At 38.0% G+C, this 18,444-nt stretch overlaps 1 protein-coding gene across 6 annotated transcripts in view; it reads left to right on the top strand.

The window, feature by feature from the left end:
• CCDC34 (coiled-coil domain containing 34) overlaps positions 1–10,359 on the top strand; it is a 30,416-nt gene extending 20,057 nt beyond the window's left edge. For 2 of the 6 annotated variants that reach the window (XM_030332830.1, XM_030332828.1), the window contains exons 4-5: positions 7,773–7,914; positions 8,294–8,816. In XM_030332830.1, the coding sequence (XP_030188690.1) occupies positions 7,773–7,914; positions 8,294–8,571 (420 nt within the window). In that variant the 3' untranslated portion in view covers positions 8,572–8,816. Of the gene's footprint in view, positions 1–7,772; positions 7,915–8,293; positions 8,821–9,409 lie in introns of those variants that run through there. The other 4 variants (XM_030332831.1, XM_030332832.1, XM_030332826.1 and 1 more) reach the window with 4 other exon arrangements.
• Positions 10,360–18,444: the final 8,085 nt, after the last annotated feature.

Raw genomic sequence — 18,444 nt, 5'->3', positions numbered from 1 at the left:
ACCCATCTAGCCCATCCCCCCCTCCTCCCCTTCATCAACCCTGTTTGTTCTCTATAGTTAAGAGTCTTATGGGGCGCCTGGGTGGCTCAGTCGGTTGAGCGTCCAACTTCAGCCCAGGTCATGATCTCGCGGTCTGTGAGTTCGAGCTCTGCGTCAGGCTCTGTGCTGACAGCTCGGAGCCCGGAGCCTGTTTCAGATTCTGTGTCTCCCTCTCTCTCTGACCCTCCCCTGTTCATGCTCTGTCTCTCTCTGTCTCAAAAATAAATAAACATTAAAAAAAAAATTAAAAAAAAAAAAGTCTTATGGTTTGCTTCCCTCTCTCTCTCTCTCTCTTTTTTTCCCCCCTTCCCCTATGTTCATCTGCTATCTTTCAGTTTTAATACATTCTTATATTGGCTCATAAATTAGACATTTTGAAAATACTTATCTTTTGTTTGTTTCCTATTGTGATTTTTACATATTTAGAATGGTACTGCTTTTCTTATTTGATCCAATTTTATGAATTTAGTCAAATATTTAAGTTACTGGACAGAGTTTTAAATTTTTCATTCTAGTTGTCCTTAACTATTATTGAATCTAATGCTCAATGGAATTAATAAGAGTACCTAACCAATAATTTCAGTAAGTTGAAGATGACATAGCTTTCTTCATCCAGATATTATAAGAAGGAAATTGGCTGGACGTGTGTGTGTTGTAACCATAAACATATTTGATCTTCAGAAGTAAGTTGTTATTATTTTTAAGTTGCTTCATTCCATAATATAACAAGAAAGAATTCTTTAAGTCTGTGTGACTATTTGCAAGCTCTGGGTGATAATTTTGTGAAGTTTTTGGCTATAAAACAAAACCGTTTTACATGTACAGAATAGTATTCTCTCTCCTCTAAAAGCTTCTCTTATCTTTTAGCTCCATTAAGCTCATTTTACCATGCCAATCAAACATAGTTGTTGTTTTTCTGAGAATGTAAGATACCGCTGAGAGATGATATATTCTCTATTTTAATTAGTGTCAGTAGATGTAATCCAGTTATTTGAGAAAAAAATTTTTTTTTCTTTTGGAGGGAAATGGCTTGTCCTGACATAAATCACCAATTATTGAAAGCAAGAGTCCATAAGTATGAGAATAGTTCAGAAATGAGCCCTGAGAAATTAAATTTATTCTGCAGAATTCTTGTACAAATGAAGGAATAATTGATTACTCTAATTTTTTTTTTTTTTTTCTTTCAGACCTGTCAGATTTCCTAGTTCAGTCTTAGTTAGATTAACCTCTATTTGTAAAGACTGCTCTCCTGGTTCTTCTCTTCCCGTCTGGCATCTAGCTTTTTTCTCCTCTGTTTACATTTCATGGTGTGTGGTCCCCCACTGCCTCTAGCTTCATTCACATTTTAGCTATATCTGTGGTGTAATTTTCTCTAAGTCATTTTCACTGTGTTCTATCAAGTAATCAGACAAAAAGAATTTATGTATCCATTAGCAAAGTTGGTTTCTTCTAATATGACTGTAAATTGTTAAGTCCTTTTCAAATAAATGGCTTATCTCATCTGGTACTCTTAAATTTGTGTGGCCATACTAATTCATATTTTTAGATTTATTTTTTTTACAGCATGTTATCACATATTTTGTAAAAGGGCTTTATTTACCTTCATTGTTTTAAAAAGATTAAAAATAAAATTACTTTTAACTCTTAAGACATGGAACTGATATTTCAATGTAAAAAATTAATTCGGATCAATAAAGCAGATGATTGATAACACTGTTATTCATGCACTGAATACTTTTACACTGTGGCAGATACTACTAGAGGAACCAAAATAGAACTTCAGAAACTTTAAGTAACCAGTTATTTTGTTAGTTTCCTTTAGTTACAAAAAACAAAGGTTCTCTCAGGGCCCCGTCCTGAAAAAGGGAAGATTTATTATTATGCTCTGTGTGGTATAGAACTGGAGTGCCAGAAAACCTGAAGCCACTTAGTAACGGGCTGCTCTCTCTTAGTCCATCTCTCTGAGTGCCTGCTCTGTTCTTTTGCTAACAACTAAAGGCATTCCATTCTTTCTTCTCTGGCATAAATTCTACAGAAAGTCTTTTTGATGTTTTAAAAGAAACATCATTGAACTATAATTTACATACAATAAGATACACCTTTCTTAATTTTGATGAGACTTGACAAACTTGTATACCCTGGATAAACAGTGCCATAGTCGGCACATAGAACATTTCCATCACTCCCAAAAGTTCCCTTGCGCCCTTTTGTAGTCAGCCTCTGATCTCCACCCACAGTGGGCCTCAGCTCCAAGGAAACCATTAGTCTCCCTGCTGTGCCTTTGGATTAGATTTACCTTTTCTAGAATTTCATATAAATCAAATAATAGAATATATATTCTTTTGCATTGGGCCTCTTTTGTTTTTAAAATTTCCTGGTATTGATTTTGCCTTCTTTTTTTTCAACAATAAGTATTATATTCTATGTAATTTCACAAATTGTCCATCCATTTGCTAGTTGATGGGAAATTGGGTTATTTCCGATTTGGGGGTATTATGAATAAAATTCTTTGATCACTTATGTACAATTTTTTTTTAAGTTTACTTATTTTGAGAGAGAGAGAGAGCCCAAGTGGGGAAGGGGCAGAGAGAGAGAATCCCAAGCAGACTCCATGCTATCAGCACAGAGTGCAATATGGGGCTTGAACTCACAAACCATGAGATCAGTATCTGAGCCAAAACCAAGAGTTGGATACTTAACTGATTGAGCCACCCAAGGCACCCCTGTACAAGTCTTTCTGTGGACATTTGTTTTCATTTCTTGGGTAACTGCTCAGGAACTGAATTGCCAGGTTGTATGGTAAGTATGTGTTTAAAAGAAATTGCCAAACTGTTTTTTAATATGCTTGTATCATTTTACATTTTTTATGACTATTGTATAAAAGTTCTAGCTGTGCCACATCCTTACCAAGGTTTATATTGTCAGTCTTTTTTCATTTTAAGTCATTCTGGTGCATGTGTAGTGGGGTGTCATTGTTTTCATCTCCCTGAGATCTGAAATTTATCATCTTCATAAGCTTATTGTATTAGTCTCCTAGGGCCGCCATAACAAAATACCACAGGCTGGGTAGCTCAAATGACAGAAATTTATTTTCTTAACCGTTCTGGAGGCTGGTCTAAAATGAAGGTTATCAGTAAGGTTTGGTTTCTCCTGGTTTGCAAGATGGATGCCTTGTCTCCACACCATTACATGCCCTTTTCTCTGCATGAATATCCCTGATGTCTCTTTCTCCTCTTATAAGGACATCAGCCCTACTGGATTAGGACCCTATCCTTATGACTTTAATCACCTTCATTACCTCTTTAAAGGTCCTATCTCCAAATACAGTCACTTTGAGGGTTAAGGCTTCAACATAGAATTTTGGGGGACACAATTCAGTCTATAGCACTACCAACCATTTCTACATCTCTTGTCCTGTTTTTGTCTTGTGTTGTGCTTAAATTTTTGCCCATTTTGTGGAAGGATTGTATGTCTTATTCATAAATTGTAAGAATTATTTATATATTCCTTTAATTCATTCATATATATCTATATATAGATATACAGATATAGCAAATATTTCTTCCCATTTAATTTTCCTCAGTGGTATTTTTTAAAGGGAAGTTTTAAATTTTCATAAAGTTGATATTTTATTTTTTTATAGCTTGTTGTTTTTGTGTCCTGTTTAAGAAACATTTGCCTAACACCAAGGGGGTAAGAATGCCTTCCATTGTTTTCTTCGGGAAGTTGTATAACTTTAGCTTTCATCTATATTTTAAGTTACTTTTAATGTGTGGTAAGAATTAAGCATCAGGGATTTTTTTTTTTTTTTTTTTTTTTTTTTTGCATATGGATGCTAAATTGTTCTAACACTATTCGTTGAAAAGATAATCTTTTCCCTATTTAATTACCTTGGCACTGTTGTTTAAGATCAATTAACCGTCTAAGCATAGGTCTATTTCTGGACTCTATTCTCTCCCATTGATCTAATCCTGTGCCATTACCACCCAAGCCTATTACTGAAGCTCTATAATTCTTGAGTTTAAATTCTTTTAATCAGAGAGTGTAAATCCTCCATTTTTTCTTCTACAAAATTGTTTTAGTTACTCTGCATCTTTCCATATACAATTTAGAATTTCTCTGATCATGTTTGCTTTAATAAGCCCTGCCACAGTTGGGATTACATTAAAAATATAGATCATTTTGGAGGAAATTGACATCTTAGTAATATCAAATTTTAAATCTGTAAACATGATTTTTCTTTCTATTTGCGTCATCTTTAATTTCTGTCAGTGATTTTTTTTTTTTTTAGTTTTCAAGGTACAGTGGTATTACACATGTTTTGTTAAATGTATCCCTAAGAATTTCATGGTTTTGGTGATGAGAACAGTTATTTTGCTTATTCCTGATAGTATGTTAATGACTTCCATGTCTGGTTTTGATATCAGAGTACTACTGGGCTCTTAAAATGATTTTGAATATTTACACTTTTTTTTTCTGTTTTCCAAAATAATTCACGTGGTGATTGGTATTATTTCTTCCTAAATGTGTGATGGAATCCGGCAGTGAAGCTATTCAAGGCTGGAGTTTTCTTTGTGGGAAAGTTTTAAATTCCGAATTGTTTTTACAGATAGAAGGTTATTCAGATCCTTTCTTTTCTTTTTGAATCAGTTTTGGAAAATGGAATATTTTAAGGAATTTGACATTTCATTTAAGCGGAATTAATTGACATAAAATTGTTTTTAACATTCATTCATCTCTGTGTCTGTATGATCTGTGATCTGCCACTTATTTGTGTGACCTTAGGCACATGGCTTAACCTCTTTGTGCCTTCATTTCCCATTTGTAAGGTAAGATCATAATAGTGCTCACCTCATATTGTGGTCATAAGAATTGACATAGTACAAACGTAGAAAGTATATAGAAAAGTAACAGGAAGAGTCAGCACTCAGTAAATGTTAGCTGTTATAATTGAAGACAATGTAGGGACTGGGTGACTCCTCGTTGATGAGTTGTGGAAAAGTCTCATGCGTCAGTGAGCCAGATACGCTACAAGATCCTTTTCAATCTCATAGCTTTTCTGACAGTAGAGTAGTTAAAATCCAGTATTGTTTCCGTGGAAATCGGATTCTTAGCAGGAAAGGATTCCTTTTTGGAGCTATCATCTGGCCAGCAAGACAGAAGTACACTTAGCAACTTGGGGAATGACTCAGGCTTTGATTTTTAAGACCTGCTTTTCCTGCATAGGACTGGAGATATATTGTATGTAACTGATGTTTGTTACTTGGGTGTTAATTGAATTGCTTATATTAAAGTATTCTACAAGATGCTTTCAGTGGAAGAATTTTTTTCTTGGCCCATATTTCTTTGCTCCGTGAAGGGTGATGCATATGGCATCTGTATTGCATATACTTATGCCTTGCATGTTGTTTTCTACACCTTTGATAAAGAGAGCTAGCCATGTCATTGGCTTATTTAGAATGTGACTGTGTTGGTAAATTGTATTCTGAATGAAAAAGAAAAAAACATTGAGTTATAGTCCAATTTTTTTCTGTAAAGAGCCAGATAAATAGTTTAGTCTTTGCAGGCCATACACTCTGTTGTAGCCATTCAACTTTGCTGTTGTGGTACAAAAATAGCCATAGACAACAAATATATAAATAAATTGGTATGGCTCCATTTCAATAAGACTTTATTTACAAATATAGGTGGCTAGTGGACCATATTTGGCTTGGGGACCATTTTTGGCCAACGTCTGATCTGTGTAAGACTTACAAGAATTGTATAGCTAGAGATTTGTCTGTATGTACCCTTATAGCAGTATCTAATGGTCCAAAATGTTATTTTTTTGTTCTCTGTAACTCACTGATGGAGAAGATTTTATCTAAGTGTACATATTGGCAAACTGTCCAAGAAATGTAGGTATATCACTCCTATTTTAGAGTGAAGGTCAACATTTATTAAAACATACAAAAGTAATTTCAGTTCACTATCAATATATCTGTATTGAATACCTACTGTTTACTTAGCACTGTCACAGGCTCTGAGTTTACTTTCATGAGCAAGGTCTTTGTTACTGTTATCATGAAACTTACAGCCCAGGGGCGCCTGGGTGGCGCAGTCGGTTAAGCGTCCGACTTCAGCCAGGTCACGATCTCGCGGTCTGTGAGTTCGAGCCCCGCGTCAGGCTCTGGGCTGATGGCTCGGAGCCTGGAGCCTGTTTCCGATTCTGTGTCTCCCTCTCTCTCTGCCCCTCCCCCGTTCATGCACTGTCTCTCTCTGTCCCAAAAATAAATAAACGTTGGAAAAAAAAAAATTAAAAAAAAAAAAAAAAAAAAAAACTTACAGCCCAGTTGGTAGACTAAAATTGAGCAGGTATGTTACATATTTTCATAAGCCACATTGTGTCGGTCGCTATGTTTCCACCTATTTTAAGAAATAACTGAAGTTTAAAAGATTACTTCATATAACACTCGTTGCTTGTATGAGCATAATTATAAATATTCCAATTAAAACTCCTTCATTTTTATTTAAGAAAAAAAAAGAAAGGGAACAAAAAATTAATAAAGAAATGGAGGAAAAAGCAGCAAAGGAGATGGAGAAAGAACATTTGCAAGAAAAGGCAAAAGAAAAATATCAGGAATGGTTGAAGAAAAAAAATGCTGAAGAATGTGAGAAGAAGAAGAAAGAAAAGGTATTTTTATTAAAGTGACCAGTTGAGATGTATGGCTTTGGTGTTCATACATGCCCAACTATATTGTATAAAAAGTTTCTCACGGAGGGGATGCTCTCGGGTGGCTCAGTCAGTTAAGTGTCCGACTTCCACTCAGGTTATGATCCTGCAGTCTCGCGGTGGATTTGAGCCCCGGCCGGGCTCTGTGTTGACAGCTCAGAGCCTGGAGCCTGCTTCAGATTCTGTGTCCCCCCTCTCTCTCTGCCCCTCCCCTGCTCACGCTGTTTCTCTCTCTGTCTCAAAAATAAATAATAAAAATTTTTTTAATTTAGTAAAAAAAAATTTTTTTAAGTTTCTTATGGAAAATTGGTACCATCTTAGCATAAAATAAATATATGAAGCTATCCCTACTTATTTATATTATGTGTAAGTTTCAGAAATGAATATGAATTGTGGTTTTGTTAGGTTGACAAATATTAATAAGCCTGTTGGTATATTTTCAGTCTAGTTCAAACTTTATCATTGTTTATGTTTTAAATATTTTTAATGTGTTTTTATGAAAGCCTTATTACATTTTATTAATTGCTGTTCTATTTTAAAACAACAAATTGTTGGCACGCCTGAGTGGCTCAGTTGTTAAGCATCCGACTCTTGGTTTTGGCTCAGGTCATGGTTTCACAGTTCCTGAGTTTGAGCCCTGTGTCCAGCTCTGTGCTGACAGCACAGAGCCTGCTTGGGATTCCCTGTCTCTCTGCCCCTCCCTGCCTCCCTCTCTCTCCCTCTCTGTCTCTCTCTCTCTCTCAAAAGTAAATAAATGTTAAAAAAAAAAAAAAAAAAAAACCCAGAAAATTGCTTTTTTCTTCTTGGGTTTGACGTCTTACTGTTGTTTAGAGGCAGCCATCTTTAGATCGTATCCCTGATCATGTTAAATTTTGCTCTCAAATTATATAAATATGACTTAGTATTTATGATCAGTAAGCCATTGGGGTGGGGAGCTACTGGGGAAAAGAGTCAGTGCAATTTGAATAGAATTTTTAGTTATAGAATATCACTAGAGATTCTTTGGTCTTGTCATTTTAAGGAAAAAGAAAAACAACGGCAAGCTGAATTACAGGAAAAAAAGGAAATAGCAGAGAAAAAGTTTAAGGAATGGTTGGAAAATGCAAAAAATAAACCTCGTCCAGCTGCAAAGGGCTATGGTTATGCCAACGGAAAACTTACAGGTTGGTTTTAATGTTATGTGGCTTACATAAATATGGCTTGCAGGAGCAAATATTATACATTATGTTTCCTTTTGACAGAAATAGAAATGTGTAAAAATCATTTTTCTTTCAAATTACTATTTTCTGGAAGATTATAACACACTGTGTTCCTATAGAGATACAATAAATTTATTGTCATTCTCTATAAATCAGGTATATTTTAAAGGCAGTAGTTGCAAAAGTAATGATTTGTAACATTAAGAAACACATTGAAACTTTCTTATGTTTTTGGCTTTTGAAGCCTTAAGGAGGATGCATTTAAGGGGCCTTTTTTTCCTCCCCTTCCTGTAACCCTCCCTGAGGCAGAACTTGCAGCGTCTCGGGCACATTTGTTTTGCAGGGCGGAGTACTGCGCGGCGTATGACCCCGACACAAAACCGGTGGGCCTTCGGGCCTGCCCTTGTTGGAAATGGCGCTGCATGTTTTTCTTTGTGCCTCCTGTTGGAAGCTCAGGCCTTGCTGACAGCTGCCTTCACTTGTTTAAGTGATTTATTATTAAAAAATACTCCCATTCTGTTCTGTTCACACAATAGAACATATTCCAGACTTTGTTTTGACCATCTCGGTGAAGTGTGTGTTGACATATCTCTGCAGTCAAAGTGGGTTGCCAGTGTCTGAACGACACATTCCTGCTGTCAGGGTTCAGGCCTCTCCCACATGTCATAGAAGTCATCCATTACAGCTAGTAGGCACCGGGCATGGTCTGCTCTTTTTTCTTCTTTTCCTGTCTGAAAAAAAATAGTAATAAGCGGTGGTTTTGACCGAAGGATTGGATGGGAAAGTGAAAACTTTAGGTGGGAATATACATATTTACTGGAAGTTATTTGCTAAAATAATGGATTATTTTATTAAATTTTTTGCAATTTAAATGAGTTTTGTTCAAATAAACTTTTGTCTGCAAATGCTCTACTGCTTTTACTAAGCAAAATTTTAGTGATATTATGAAATCTGATCAATTTGAGTGATAGTAATGTAGAATTTCAGTCATTATGAATAAGAGTTTTGTTCACTTTAGCTAAATATGCACTATTGCAATATACTTTTTTTTCTCTCTCTCTAAAGTTTAGTATCTGACTAGGGAAAACTAGTACAGAATCAGTGGTTTCCCAGACTGAGGTAAGAAAATGAAGATTTTGTTCAATTTAAGGGTTGAAAAAGGGATTTCCTAGTAAAATTTTTATGTGAGGTTTTATTTATATAGATTTTAAGAACACTCTTTGGACTTCTAGAATTATCATTTATATTTTAATTTTTACTACAGTACTTACTGTATTTGAAAAATGTTACTTGTTTGAAAATATTTTAGAGTTCAAGTTTTAAATGGATTAAGTTGGCTTCTCAGTGATATTTTTGCCCTTTTGATACTGCAACATTTTTCTAGGAATTTAAAAATAAGTAGTTTCTTTGATCTTAAGAAGTTTTTTCTTGTTTTGTTCTGACTTTTTAATAATTTTAGATTTTTACAGTGGAAATTCTTATCCAGAACCAGCCTTTTATAACCCAATTCCATGGAGACCCATTCATATGCCTCCTTCCAAAGAAGCTAAGGACCTATCAGGAAAGAAGACTAAAAGGCCTGTAATAAGTCAGCCACACAGGTCATCGTCTCTGGTGGTTCAGAAAGCCAGAAACAATCTTTGCCTTGGAACTCTGTGCAGAATACAAAGATAGCAGATATGGGAAATTGCATGCTTTTACCTGGAGCTATTTAATTTTAAAATTAGAATAGTTTTTTTACTGCTCAGGCAGCAGCTCAACATTTGATGTGATTATTAACAAGTTCATGTTTTTGCATTTGTATATGTTGTCCTTAGAGTTAATTGAGGAAGATGTTTTATACATTTTCATTTTTATAAGTGCTTCAAGGTAGATCTTGGCATATTGTTTCACAGGATAGGTGACTGGATATCTAACAATTGTGTTTCTATTTAGCTTGTATTAAAACGACATTGTAATACCAGTAAAACCAACAATTTGTATGGTGTTCTTTCATACTCTGTTTATTTGTGTTTATGTTTATCATAGTAAGATTAAGCTTAAATTGTTCAAATAAGCTTTTGTAAACTGCATGCTCAAAATAACTCTTAGAAGAATCTAAATGGGTTAGACTTCTAGAGTAATCAAACACAGTCTTCCTTGATAGCTTTTGGTGTATTTTTCCTTATGTATATATTTTTAAATAACTAGAGGCATGTTTTTTATAACAAAGAAATGAGGGTTGAGTTTTTGAAAGGGAAACTTAAAAGCATTGTTATAGGCTCTGGATCTTAGGTTAACATGTAGCAATCTTGAGACACTAATAGTATTTTGCTATACTTCGTACAAATACTTATACATTCATTATAATTAGGTAGTTAATTTTGAAATTAAGGTTAGCAGTACTAAATTTTAAAAGCCTGTATCTTTTTTTAGGGACCGTCAAGAAATGAAGATTTGTTGTGGCAATATAAAGTTCAGTAAATTGATTTAAAAGTGATTCCTATTTAGAATATACATATTCCATGTTTCTGCTAGGTTAGTAATTTGCCAAGTTTCTAGTGACTAACGGGCAGTGGTGTTGACCAACACAAAGGAGCGACAGTAGAATCTTTGAAGGGCATTCACGTCATCAGAAATCTAGGAAAATTCACTTCTAAGCAGGAAACAGTTTGGGAGGCGCCAGTAGGGTTTGTTGGGACAGAATAGTGGTCAGATTTATAAGCCTGACCATCCTTCTCAGAACCTCTTAGACATAGGGGTATTTTCAGACAATCATTCCACTTGAACAAATTCACCTCTGTAGAGAGAACGTGCAGTTTGCCAGTGTAGTGATAAACTTGTGTGTCGCTTATCGCTAAGTATCCATAGGCCTGAATTCCTGCGAGTTTTAGATGTATGTTATATTTAAGAAACTTTCAATTTCACACAGTAGATTCAGGTGTTTAGGCAACTTCTAGCTATAACCGTAATTCTAATAATACTTTGCTCAATCAGTCATTAATTAGTTTGACCAGTATTACAGCAGTCTCTCCTTGTCTCTGGTTTCGCTTTCCATGGCTTTAGTTACGTGTGGTCAACCACTGTCCCAAAAGAGGGTAACTACAGTACAATAAGGTATTTTGAAAGAGAAGCCACATTCACATAACTTATTACAGTATATTGTTATAATTTGTTCTGTATTATTGTTAATCTCTCACTGTGCCTAATTTACGAGTTAAACTTCATCATAGGTATGTGTGTATAGGGAAAACCAGTATATCTAGGGTTTGGTACTATCTGTGGTTTCAGGCACCCACTAGGGAGGGGTCTTGGAACCTATCCCCACAGATAAGGGGGAACTATTGTAATTGAACATTTACTCTGTAACAGATGTTTTGCATACTGATTTAGGAATTTAAATGACATATTTCTTTAATTCAGTCAACATTTTCGGCCTAACCAGGAAAACCTATAACAGACTAAATGCTATAATACACTGCTTAAAAATGAAGTACAGGGGCATCTGGGTGGCTCAGTCGGTTAAGCATCCAACTTTAGCTCAGGTCATAATCTCACCGTTCTCGTGGGTTTGAGCCCCGCCTCGGGCTCTGTGCGGACAGCTCAGAGCCTGGAGCCTGCTTCAGATTCTGTGTGTCCCTCTCTCTCTGCCCCTCCCCCTCTCATACTCTGTCTCTCAAAAATAAACATTAAAAAAAAATCAAGTTCAAAGTTCATCTGGGAGCATAAATGAGAAGTAGTTCAGCCTATGAAGGGATTAAGAAAGGCTACAAAGAGAAGGTGACATTTGAGCTGGTAAAAAATAAGCAGGAGTTTTCTGGGTGGTCACGAGCTGACCATACTCATTAACATGCGGCAAGAAGTATCTGGGAGAGAAGTAGGGGTCAGAGTAAAAAAGGTTCTGTGTATGTTGCAGAATTTGGACCTGATCCTAAGGACGTGTGATGTCCTTTTTTACTTCTCCAGTGATCCACTGTAAAAAGATTTTGATACCAAACTTATTTACTATTAAAATCCATTTTTTATTAATTGGAAACTTCAATCAACATATCTGATCACCAGGAGGTTAGTGTTTTTAACCTGAATCCATTTTTCTTGATGTCCGGATACTTGATATTTTAGGCATTACAGATGACATTATAACATTTGAAATTTCTGTTGAGGTTTTTAAAATTTGTTTGACTTTTACTACCACTTTGGAAGTGTTCTGAAATATCTAGGTAACCTATAATGTCAACAAATTCATGATCCAATGGAAAGAACACAGGTATTGTAGACCTAAGTCTGTGAGTCCTGGTTTTATGTCTGTTTACCTGGAAGATGCCTCATTTTTTCAATGTTTAATACCTTATCTAATTTAGAAACTTATGGGGTTATAAAATAATAAGTGGGAGTATGTAAAAATGCAAGTTTCTTTTTTGTATGATAATTCTGATAAGATATACCAAAGATATTCTTTGTCTTTAGTGATAATTGATTTACATAATAACTGGCTTCAGTTAAGGATTTACCAACAGTAAGTTAACTGGTCAGTGCTTGGGATGGGTTTTCATTTACCCCTATTCTAAAAATAAAAAGGGAATACTGTGTTCATTTCTTTCAAATCGATTCAGTAAATATTTGTTGAATATCTAATATATGCTAGTTAATATTCTAGATGCTGGAGGTTCATCTGTGCATAAGAGAGCCCCTGCATGCTGCCCTCATGGGATCTTATGTGACTGGGATGGGAAACATACTAAGCATGTAAACAAACAGCACTTTATCTGGCTCTAGGTGTTGTAAAGAAAATAAGACAGAATATTGTGATAAATAGTTAACAGGGTAGAGGAGGGAGTCCACTACTTTAGATGGATGGGCTTCTTTGAAGTGGTGACGTGCAGCCAAGATAGCCTTGCCAAAACCTGGGGAGAGATATCCAATCAGAGGGAACAGCCAATACAGAGGTCCTTGAGCAAAAATGAATTTGCTATATCTGAAAAAAGGCCAGTGTGGCTAGAGAGGAGCCAGTGATGGGGAAAATAATAGGAGTTAAGGTTGGAGGGTCAGAGTATATTCAATCCTGAGTTCACTAGATCAGGTTTTATTCTAATTATATTGAGATGCCTCTGGAAGATTTTAAGAAGGGGATTGATATAATCTGGTTTATGCTTTGAGATTACTCTGGCAGCTGTGAAGAAATTGGCTTGTTGGGGACAAAGAATCAAATAAGGGAGACTCATGGGGAGGATTTTGCAGCATCCAGGAAAAGAGCTCATGTAGTTTGGAGTAAGATGGCGGCCGCAGCCTGGTAAGAGGGAGAGATGGATTTGGGTTATACTTTGGTGGTCGGGCAAACAGGACTGCTAACATTTGGATGTCAGGTTGAGGGAAGGAGGAAAAATCAGATACGACTTCTAGTCATATGCCTGATCAGCTGGGTGAATTTCATATTACAGAAATCAGAAGATGTGGTAGGAGCAGGTTCATTGCTGAGATGGGGGAGAGGAGTCCTGACCTAGATCTCTTAGGTTTGCAGTACCAACTTAATAGCCTGGTGAAGATGACAGATATTTTGTGTCTGATGCTCAGGAGACAGCCAAGATTAGAGAGAAATTTAAGCGACATTAGTATGTAGGTGGTATTTAAAAAAATTTTTTTTTCAACGTTTAATTATTTGTGGGACAGAGAGAGACAGAGCATGAACGGGGGAGGGGCAGAGAGAGAGGGAGACACAGAATCGGAAACAGGCTCCAGGCTCTGAGCCATCAGCCCAGAGCCTGACGCGGGGCTCGAACCCACGGACCGCGAGATCGTGACCTGGCTGAAGTCGGACGCTTAACCGACTGTGCCACCCAGGCGCCCCGGTAGGTGGTATTTAAAAGCATAGGGACTGGATCACGTTACCTAGGGAGAGTTTAGATGGTAAAAAGAGAGGGCTCAGTATCCCAATATTTAGAAATTGAGCAGCCAGCAAGGATCCTGCAAAGAAGCATTTGGTGATGTCGAAGGAAACCCAGTAGGTGTGACCCAGAAGCAAGGAGTTGTGAGGTCTGTCCAGTGCTGCTTGAGAGATATGGAAAGCTGGAAAGAGCCTTCATAATTGGATGTGGTAAGAAGAAGAAAGGTCATTATTGACCTTGGTATTGAATACTTTCTGCATGCCAACAGCATTCTGTGTGCTTTTATGTGTACTAACTTTTTTAGTCCTCATGACAACTGTATGAGGCAGTTGCCTTTATTATCCCCATTTTCTAGCTAAGGAAATTGAGCCATAGAGAAATTATGCTGCTTTTGTACCTAGTGACTCACAGAACAGGGATTGGAACTCAAGAGGTCAAAGTCCAAGCCTGACAACCATATTCTGTTTCCCTCCTATGTAATATGTATGATGAGAAAAACTGGTATGAGGGGCACCTGGGTGGCTCAATCGGTTGAGCGTCTGACTCTTGATTTCCACGCAGGTCACAATCTCATGGTTCATGGGATCCAGCCCTGTTTTGGGCTCCACACTGAGTGTGGAACCCACTTGGGATCCTGTCTCTAACCTCTCTGCTGCTCCTCTGCTCTTGTGCTCTCTCTCTCTCTCTCTCAAAATAAATAAGAGAAGTAAGTTGAAGAGAGTGCAGGTGAGAACATGGAGACTATACGTGAAGACAACTCTTTTTTTTTAATTTTTTTTTTCAACGTTTATTTATTTTTGGGACAGAGAGAGACAGAGCATGAACGGGGGAGGGGCAGAGAGAGAGGGAGACACAGAATCGGAAGCAGGCTCCAGGCTCTGAGCCATCAGCCCAGAGCCTGACGCGGGGCTCGAACCCACGGACCGCGAGATCGTGACCTGGCTGAAGTCGGACGCTTAACCGACTGCGCCACCCAGGCGCCCCAACTCTTGGGAGAAGTTTTATTGTGGAGAGGAGATAAATGGGATGGGAGCTGGAAGAGGACATAAGGTCAAAGACAGTTTTTGTTTGTTTTGCTTCAAGATGGTTGATAGGGAACATAATTCTGTGCTGATGTTGATAATCAGGGCAAAAGAGGGGACTTGAAGAGTTAGGAGAGATCAAGGATGATTGTAGGAATGCTCACATGGAAGCAAGGAAATTTCCTCCACGTTGACAGGAGAGAGAGAACACATAGTGCATCAGTTCAGATGTAGCTGGATTTAAAACATTGGTGGTAGGAGGATGAGAGAGGTAGTTCTTGTCTGGCAGCTTCTGGGTTCTCAAGTGTGAGGGGAAGCAAGTAGAGGGATAGAAATTGTTGCAAGTAGGAGAGAGAAGGGAAAGGTAAGAGAATGAGCATCTTACTGGAGGTGGGGGAGGAATAAATTTACCAGAGAAATTAATGGGATTTACTGATGAGCGATGCTATTGCCATTTGATGATATTTTTGTTCCCAATTGGGACCAATGAGCAGAACTCTGTCATGTTTTACTCCATTTCTGGAGAAAAGTTTAGCTGTTTGGGATTAAGAGCAGAGCTGGGCTTAATTGGGGTTGGACAAAGAGGGCAAGTAAGATGGAGGGAGAACAGAATAAAGCATTTAGAGAGTGTTTTCCGGGAGTGATCAGAGCACTGAAACATGACATCTAATAGGGATGATGGCGGATGGTGAGGAAGAGGTTTTCAGCTGGTGAGTGTCTCCAGTGCTCTTGCAGAATGCTAGGTTGGAGGTGCTGGAGGGAAGCTGGAGAGCTAGGAGCATGTTGTCAGATGATGATGATGACAGGATCAGACTATCACCATGGCAGTGGGTGGCCCAGATGGAGTCTGTCGATGGAGTTGAAGAAATTAAGAAACCAACAGGCCAGGATTTGAGTGGGGGTGGGGGGGGTGGGGGGGTTATATATGGTTACAATCGTCAAGAATTATGACAGTAATGTTAGAAGATGGTGAGCTGGGTGCTAGAATTTCAGTAACCAGGGTGACTTGGCCATGAGACAGAAAGAGCAATATTGGCTAGTGTGGTCAGCTGACATATCCTTCAGAAGAACTGAGAGTGTTGAAGGGGGTAGGAAGTGAAGCAGTTTGAAAGTGGCAATGGGGATCAGTGCTATCTCCACTAACTCCCAGCCTTGAGGTATAACCTGAAAGTGGGGGGGCTGTAAAGGAAGAGCATTTTCAGGAGTCCACTCGGGCATGAAAAGCTTTTAAAACCATGGCAATAGCAGGATGGCTTGGGCCGGTTGGGCAGGGAGTAGAGACTAAAGACAGAGCCACCAGTAATGGTATTATGTAACCAGTCCCTGGAGAGGTGACAGAATCAAATGAGGACAGTGGGATTGAGAGGAGAAATGTGTGAAAAATCTATTGAAAGTAGAACTTGGAAAGGATTGTTTTCAGGGCTAACTGATGTTGACAATATTAGTGGAGAGAGAGAATACAGAAAAGGACACATTTGAAACAGGGGTTCTCTCTCCTATTAAATTGCTAATGAATAATGAAGGCAGTATATATACATGGCTTCAGAATCAAATCATACTAAAAGGTTTTTGATGGAAAACTGCTTTGCCTCACTTCTCTCTGCCTTCAGGGTCCTGCTCCCTTGGGGACATTTACTTGCATTATTTTTTGTTGCTTTCCTCCCACTATCCTCTGCTCCCTTTTTCTGCCATTTGTTCAGGCAGTTATTAGTGTTCCTGAATCAATGCTCTATTTTTCTTTTTAATTTGTCCCTTCAATCTCCACCCCCTCTCTAGGAAGAGGGACCAAGATTTCTTTGATGTTATCTTCTAATTTTTTCTTCTAAGTTTTTTTATGGCTACCTCATTTTAAATTCCAAGCATGCTCTTTTTCCTGTTTATTCCTTTTTCATGCTATCCTATACTTATTTTATGGTTGTAATATCTTTTCTTATCTCTAAGGACATTAATTGCATTTTTTGCCTTTCTTAATTGGCTGTGTTTCCTCCAGGTGCCCTTTTTTTCCCTTCATTTTCTCTCTCTCTCTCTCTCTCTCTCTCTCTCTCTCTCTTTTTTTTTTTTTTGTCCTCAAATGTTTGTTAATCCCTGTCTGACACTTATGTTCATAATATGAATCCCTGTCTGTTCAGACTTAAGAATAGGGCATTAAAAAGCTGAGTGGAAGCTGTGTGGGCACAGGCAGGCTTGTTGATGGTGGATTTTGTTTGTTTTTGAGGAAGCTTCCAAATACTTGGAAGTCTTCTCCTGAGGCTATTCAGTTTCTTAGAGAAGAATCTTCTAATCTTGCTGGGGGATACAAGCCAGCTGCCAGTTTTCCTGAGTAGAGTCTGGGAAGGTGGCTCCATGTATCACCATTCATAATGTAAACTATTACATCACCGTGTTTCAGCCCAGCCAGTGCAGGAGCTCTGTCTCCCTGGTAGCTGGGGTCTCCATGTGCAATTTCGGTAGGCTGAATCAGTTCCTCTCTCCACCCCCCAGTATATATTTCAGGTTTTAGAGACCTTTAAACAGTAAAAGAGAAAAGGAAGGGAAAAATGCACCTGGAGGAGACAGAGCCAATTTAAAAAGAAGGAAAAAATGCAACTATCATTAGTATTTTTAGAGATGAGGGGGAAAGAAAATGCTACATCCATATTCTCCTAATTCGATTATTTTACCTCCATCCACTTTCTACCTTCTAACAATGCGTTGAAATCTTCAGTTAGCTATTGTGTTCTGTTCTCCTTGCCCTTGTGGATTTGTACTTTTTATTTCCCCTTAAATTCCTTTGCCATTTTAGCAGAGGTTGGAGAGGGAAAGGAGAAATTTGCATTTTATTAACCTGCTGCTTAATTGAAATCCCAACTTTAGTTGTGAGCAGATTGACATACGAGTGCTTGTGGAGACACAGGTTTGTTGCCCAGGTGAGGAATTCAGTTTAGGGATAGATTTTTAGACCTCCTTGGTTTAACATAATTATTGAAGCTATGGAGATGGGTAACACTTCCCCAGGGGAGTTTGAAGCATGGCATCCTTTGATTCATTCTACACGTATTTGTCAAGTGCCTACCACATGCTGGCAGGGAGAAGATGCACTAGGCCAGAATGTAGGGAACTGCTAGAAAGATAAGGAAGAAGAAAAGAAGGCACCGGAAGAGCAAAGGGAAAGGTGGAAGGGGATGAGAGGAGAGTGCTCCCACTGGGGAAGGAATTTTAGGGAAGGGAGCAGAGACGTTTTGCATAATGTTAAGTGCTACGAAGAGTTCAGACTGGTGAATGAAGCCTTCTCTTGATTATTCCACTTATACTTATTGACTGTCTAGCACAGTGCTTGATTCTGCGATTAGAGTGGTCAACAAGACTGACCTGATATGGACCTGTTAGAGCTTCCATTCTAGCCAAGACAGGGCGTTAAACCAGGACCAGGGCCTATCTTAAAGCATGAGCTGTGGGGGCACATCAGGAGGAAGCTAACTTTGTGGGGGGATGGGGAAACGCTTCCAAGTAGAAGTGATTAAGCTAGGACCCAGTTTTGAGTACCTGAATAAGTGAAACTTAGCATTTAATTACTTTGGAGGCTGGAGAGGAAGGAATAGGCTTAGAACAGGGATGGTTCCACGGGCAACTTT

Source organism: Lynx canadensis, chromosome D1, assembly GCF_007474595.2.
Source record: "Lynx canadensis isolate LIC74 chromosome D1, mLynCan4.pri.v2, whole genome shotgun sequence".
NCBI classification, from domain to species: domain Eukaryota; kingdom Metazoa; phylum Chordata; class Mammalia; order Carnivora; family Felidae; genus Lynx; species Lynx canadensis.
Note: the sequence above shows the minus strand (reverse complement) of the source record. Positions and strands in the feature narration are given on the sequence as shown.